We start from the raw sequence: 6,842 nt of genomic DNA, 5'->3' as shown, positions 1-6,842 counted from the left end.
TTATTTTTAAATTTTAATGAAAATTAGAATTTTTTTTATTTGGAATTAATTTAGTCTCTTATCTTTATAAATATATGGATTTGGTCTTTTAAATCAAAAATTTTTAAGTTTATTTGATGTTTAAAACACGTTTATCAACTAATATTAAAGTGAATTTGTGTCAAACGATGTAAAAAAACTAAAATACTATAATGAAGTGTATTTGAAATGTCAAATAAATTTAATAAAATTTAGTTAAAAGTACTAAATCCATACAACTCCAGAATTGAAGGACAAAATTAGTTCAAGATTTATAAAATAAATTAATTCTAATTTTTACTAAAAGTTGAAGGAGCAAATACATATTTAACTCTTTAAAAAATAGTTTTTTATTTTATTTTTATTCACACATTATACATAAAGGCTGATTAAAATACCAAAATAAAAATTAATAAAATTTTAAAATGAGAAAGACATGAAGTTCATAGTAAAAATAATAAAGTTTAACTTTTTTTAATACTTTTATGTGATGGTAAAATTGATAAGTTTTTTTTTATGTTAACATAAATGTCAAAGTTCATAATAACATGAACTTATTTGAAGAAAAACATAAAATGATAATTAACACTAAACCCAAAAATGAGTACAATTACCTATTGAATTTGTTATTTTGGATATATGATGTGTTCTTAAATATTGTTCACAAGAAAACTATATAAATCTATACTAACGATTTTTTCTTTTCATAAATTTCGTTTTTTAATTTTACCTTTAATAAGTAATTTTTTTAAAATTAAAATAACTATTAACAATAAAAAGTAACTATAAAATAAAAAAAATCAATTTTTATTATAGTAATTATTTATATTTAATTTTATTATAAAAAGGTTGATCACACGTCCACACATAGTTCTTTTACTAGTGTTAATAATAAAAATAGGTAAATAGAAAAAAAAAAAAAAAGTTGTGCGTAATGTACAGAGACAGAATCAGTTTAGCAGGCCCACTCCTCCACCGATGGTGTGCACCATGCACGCGCGGTAGGGTCCTTTCAGATTTACTTCACTTTAGTTCTGCAACGTCTTTACTCTTAAACATACCAATCATTTCTAATATTGTTTATTCTATTACCAATATTCATTTTTATTTGGTTCCAACGCTATTTTTTCATTAACTACAACTAAATTAAAAATTAATCTGTGTATTTATATAAAATATATTTAAAGACTAAATCAAGGTACACACCTTGTTCTTTCAGGAAAAGGTAAAGAAATTGGGCTTGTTAACTGTTACTGAGTTGGACTGGGTGCACTACGCATGTTTAGAAAAATAAATTTTCTTTCTTCACCCCAATAATTTTACCCTGCACCTTATGGGATGATGAAATTACCAGTTTGTTTCTATTTTCTTCACTTCATTCTACACTAGTCACGCACCCTCTCTACAAGTTTATGAACCGAGTTTCAATCCTTCTCCTAGTTTTTCTTTTCCCTCTTTAAGTATAATTTCTCTCGCATACTCCATCACAGTTAATAAACTTATCTTTTGTTGTTACTTCGTCAGGTCAAAGCTGAAAAATACCATTGTGAAATGTGAAATGTATTTTTTTATTTTGAATTATATAATTTAAAATACAAATTTGTATTTTGAAATACACAATTTGAAATGTAATATAAGTTTTTATTTTAAATTGTATATTTCAGAATATAAATTTATATTATGATCTATAATACAAAAAATATTGGATTACAATTTTTTTATTTCAAATTTTGGATTACATGATTAGAACATACAAAATATTGATGTATAAAATAAAAAATAAAAATCCTAAACTAGAGAATAAATTTTACAAATGAAGCTCCCAAGGACTTTATACTTTCGGAATGTTTCTGGATTATACATCCGGAATGTTTTTGAATTATATCTATAACTATATATAAAGGGGATTTTCTCTTTTGTGTCCCATTTCATAATTTCAACTTTATCTTTTACAATTTAATTATTTATTAAATTTTTAAAAATTAACGGTTACTTTTACAAATTTTTATAAAACTATTTACTTATCTTCTTTTTCTTTTCTCTTTTACTATTCATCAACAGTTATTTTTCTCATATTTTCTCCATACATCTTACTTTAATTTTTATAAATATATTTTTATTTTGTTCATTAACTTAATAACATTATAATATCATCAATTATTAATATAATTCAAAAAATGCGTACACTCAGGCGCTATTGTTTCCGCTAGTAATTCATAATGAAAATAAGAATCCTAAACCAGAGAGTAAATTTAGAATTTTTCAAATCTATAGGATTGCTGGAGGAAATGACCCTAGACAAAACATGAATGTTGCTGATTTGGGCTGAGGAAATTCTTTCGAGGTCCGTGCTATGGGCCCAAATATAGAACTGTTTGAAACAGCCGAGGCCCATTAACATTGAAATAGTCATTATTTTCAAACTCTAGAGAACAATTTCTTGGAATTACAGTTATATGAAGTGTAAATAAATAGAAACATAGAAGATTATAACAAGAATTTTGGATTACAATGACAAGCAATTAGTTTTTTAATACTAGTATAAAAAATATATTATGTTTGTATGAATATTTAATAAATAAAGTATTAAATAATGGTAAATATATTTGAATGGGGAATGAATCGGGGTGGAGATGGTCCTAGAGAAGTTAAAGTTGTGGGACCATGGTTTTGTAATGTGAAAGAATGAAAAGAGAGAGTAATGGGTGAGCATGTGTGCATCATAAAGCTGCCACTTTGACCAATCAAACTTTTTTCTCACTGCTTAACTCAATCATGAGGTTCCCTCTGTTCATTGGGCCCTAACCACTATTCATCAACCCTTCTCTCTCTCTGCTTTACAAATATCATTTTTTTAAATTTAAAATTATTTTAAACATGCAAAAATAAGCACAATTCTCTTTAATTTAATAAAAATTATTATAAATATATTTGTTCAGAAAAAATATGTTCAGAGAAAATAAAAAATGATGGCATGAGAGAATTTAGACAGTGTTTGAAATCTGACCCAGAGACACTGTCCTAGACTGCACGAGTGCAAGAGTGTTGTGTTTGAACTTTGATGCTGTATATGAATTTTCTTTGTTTCCCTTTAGAGCCTTGTCGTATTACGTGTTTGCTAAAGCTGGGAGAGAACGTGATTCTTTTTACTGTAGATAAGATGGGAGTGTTTGTTGTGAGAAACCAAAACCTAAGATCCAAACTATTAATAAGGATTTTCTATTCTATTCTCCCACTCAACTTATGTCAAGATCATGGTAAATGTTTTTCAAACATACACTCACAAACTTGTCAGAGAAATGACATGTTTCGGTGGAAAATAAGTTTTATATACAGAGAAATAAAGAAATTAAAAATGAAATATTAAATTTTTGTTCATTTAATAAAGAAACCAAACATCATTAAAAAAGTTTATTCAGTTTATATATATTTATATAGTGTAATGATTAATGAAAAGCATAAATGCATGCACATGTTGGATATACATATTATATTCATTCATTGATACATTAATTTTATAGAAACATATCTTATTCATATATATCAGAGACGCCATGTCTGCACCAAAAGAATGAAGGCTCCAATTCTGAAAGAATGAACTTACAATTCTGAAAATACGATACTCTGTCAGTACCCACTAATAGTAAACACACTCAAATGTGTGATATTCCAAACATTAGATTTTAAGTATTGTAGTCATAATTCAAAACTAAAGCAATATTTAATGACTGTATCAACCTTAACCGATTTGCACCTATATGAAGTAGATAAAATACTAAGAAATAGATTTAAGTTTAATTTAATCTTACCAAACCTGTTTGTAAAAAAAATTACTTACTTATATTTTATGAATTAATCTTATGAACTTATGTTTAGTTGACACGAAAAATTCAAACCAGCACAGTAATCCTTTTACAATCATAATAATTTTAAACAATACACGATAATTTTTAGTGATAAAATATTATTATATATAAATGGTAATGATAAGTGTAAGTAAAATTTTAGATAAAATAATAATATATCCAGTTGTATATAGCACTTATATGAAATAATAGAGTTGTGAAAATAAAGCACCGTAGTTAAGCTCAATATGACGTAGATAAAGCATATTCCATGATATTTACCAAACACCACTAGTATATGAACGTGTTATGAATGAAAACAAGTGCTTTGTGATTTTTCATTTTTAAGGAACAACTACCAAAATATATACGAAAGTTGTCACCGAACCCCCCAAAAAATTAACAACTTTGATATGATTGTTTTGTTTGATTAATAGTTGAATGAGTTTGAATACATTAAATAGAGGGAATGATAGGGAAAAAAAATTCTGACACCAGTGGAATTTCTCAACAATATGTTTTATATTTATTTTGATGAGCTCTTATATATTTTTTTTACGAGAAAACGTAAGTTATTTGTTTCTATAAACATTAAAGAAATGTTATAGTTAGTTAAACTGGAATATTTTTCCGCAAGTAAAAATATATCTCTATGAACATAAGTAAATAAAATCATTTCAATTACTAAAAGTTTCACAAATAATTATTCAAGTTGTGAATCCAATTATGTAAGTTTTTTTCAAGTTAATAATAATTCATCACATAAATCAAGACTTGATATTATTCTATCGATATCGATGAATTATAATTCCTATTTCTCATATACATTATAAAAAAATAATATTAATTCATTTGAACATATAAATATTATTTTTTTATAGTGTATACGAGAAATATGAATTATTGAAATAATTCATCAAGAAATATGGATTTATATTGGAATAATATGCCATTTCAACATAGAGTCTTTTCTGTCCCTCTTTTAATTTAAAAATATAAAAGTGACAAAGCAGAATAGAACGATTGTCTCAGACAAACTTTCTCCTACACTCAAAACATAAATTGGGAAAATTCCCACAAGAACAAGTGCGTGCAAATGAGGTCGGAAAAAGAATATTTTTGCATCAGTCAAATTGAAATATATTAATTAGGAATCATAACTATTGGTTAGAAACTTTTAATTGTTATTAGGAAACTAAAATCAAGATCGTAGAAATGAAATCTCATAATTGGCTATGAATGAGAGGAAATACTTTAACAAGTTTAACTACATAATAACATACTCCAAATAAATATATATAGTAAAATAGTTTTGATATTAATTATAATAACTTGTTTTCTGAATTGTGTGAATTATTGTAGTGAAGGAGAAAGAGAGTAACAATAGTAAGGTAAAAAAATGTGGAAATAACAGTTAATGAGTTTTGGAATAGCATCGATGTGCCATGTTAGAGCAGAAGCTAGCTAGTATTGTATGTAACCTATAGTGAATATGTACATTTTTTTACTGTTTGGACGCGTTCAAACACGAACAGCAACAATAATATTATTCAGAAAAAGAAAAAATTGAAGGTATGCGAATGTTCACATGGAGATTTTTGTTTAGGAAAAGCTATGAGGAAGTCTTGTGAAACAGTGACTCAGAGGAGACAAATGAAGAAGTGGATAAAACGGTAAGAAAAACAAAAATGATGTCGAAGAAACAATGAGAAAAATGGAAGAGAGGGTCATATCAACCACATGTGATGATGCACCATCTCTTTTTCAAAATGCATTATAATGTAACTTTGAGTTGACAAGACCTCAACAAATACAGCCTACGTAAAAGACACAACACACTCTTCAACTCATAAGCACCCATTTGTGTCCTTTTTTTTCTAGCTATATAAATATAGCTCTTATGCTTCTTCTCTTTTCACTTTTAACTTTTACTTTCACCATTCATGGCAACATTCTCCTCCCTGTAATCCATAGACTCGTCGATTATACATCGATCGATACGAATCTGTATGAATTTTGTAAGATTGAGTTAGGTTTAAAATTTACGGTGTTTCTGATCTACGAATAAACACATGATTATCATTACTACCTTATTTGCAATGCTATTTATCTACACTAAAACAGGGTGTAATAACCTTACAAAATGAACAAAATATGCCAATTATATACAGATAACTTCACCATAAACAGTTCTTGATTCAAAAGAAACAAAGTGAAGTACTATACCAAGTGCAGAATGGAAACTGAAAATTTTAATTCATTGCCATATATTAGCCTTTTTGCACGTAGAGAACATACATGTTTTATATGAAGGAAATTCTCTCTAACGTTACTTTCTCTGCTATTTACATAATAATAAAGAGCTAGCTAGAAAAACATATATATATTCTTTTTCTGCATGCTTGAACTTTGATCCTTGACCATGGCTTTGAGGAATCCGGTGTGAGGTGATCCATGGTATGAGCAAAGAAAAACGTTGAACAATGATAGTTGAAGATGTTGAGAATGTTTTTGTATCTAGTCATGCCAGCAGAGTAGCATGACCACACATCTTCTGATTATGTATAGTCTTCCTTTTTGCTCTTTGAGATACCCTCCAAGCCTTCTGCATGAAACCTTCTTCTTTGAAGCCTTCATGGAATCTCTGTTCATCTTTTTTCTGTCTTTGCAAGCTTGCACTTTGCAGTGTAGAGAGACAGATATCTGTGTGTAATGTGTGTGAGTGTTGAAAGTTGAGTGTTGAAAGTTGAAACCACTTGAAGCAGTGTTAAAAAAATGGGACTTTAGAGGGGTTCTTATAGAGAGAAATGTGTGGTCCATGGTTCCGAAAAAAATGTGTATTGGCCCCTCAATTCAGATTCCATGCCCCCATTCTCTCTCCATCTCTCTGCACCAACATTTATGTGGCATCAACCACCAAGATAAGTGGTCGGCCATTGAATTAAGCAAACCAAATAATAATGTTTAGGTCATCATGCT

At 27.7% G+C, this 6,842-nt stretch overlaps 1 protein-coding gene across 1 annotated transcript; it reads right to left on the bottom strand.

The window, feature by feature from the left end:
• Positions 1-6,102: 6,102 nt before the first annotated feature.
• LOC114186144 (uncharacterized) lies at positions 6,103-6,842 on the bottom strand. The gene has a single exon (XM_028074174.2). The coding sequence runs from the start codon at positions 6,681-6,683 to the stop codon at positions 6,381-6,383; it is 303 nt and encodes a 100-aa protein (XP_027929975.1). The 5' UTR covers positions 6,684-6,842; the 3' UTR covers positions 6,103-6,380.

This window comes from Vigna unguiculata, chromosome 5 (genome assembly GCF_037176805.1).
Source record: "Vigna unguiculata cultivar grain cowpea cultivar isolate G323 ecotype 2 chromosome 5, ASM3717680v1, whole genome shotgun sequence".
NCBI lineage: Eukaryota > Viridiplantae > Streptophyta > Magnoliopsida > Fabales > Fabaceae > Vigna > Vigna unguiculata.
This window is presented reverse-complemented; position numbering and strand designations above follow the sequence as displayed.

Excerpts from the sequence above, each read along its gene's own strand:
- LOC114186144 (XM_028074174.2), bottom strand. The coding sequence starts at position 6,683 with ATGGACCACACATTTCTCTCTATAAGAACCCCTCTAAAGTCCCATTTT.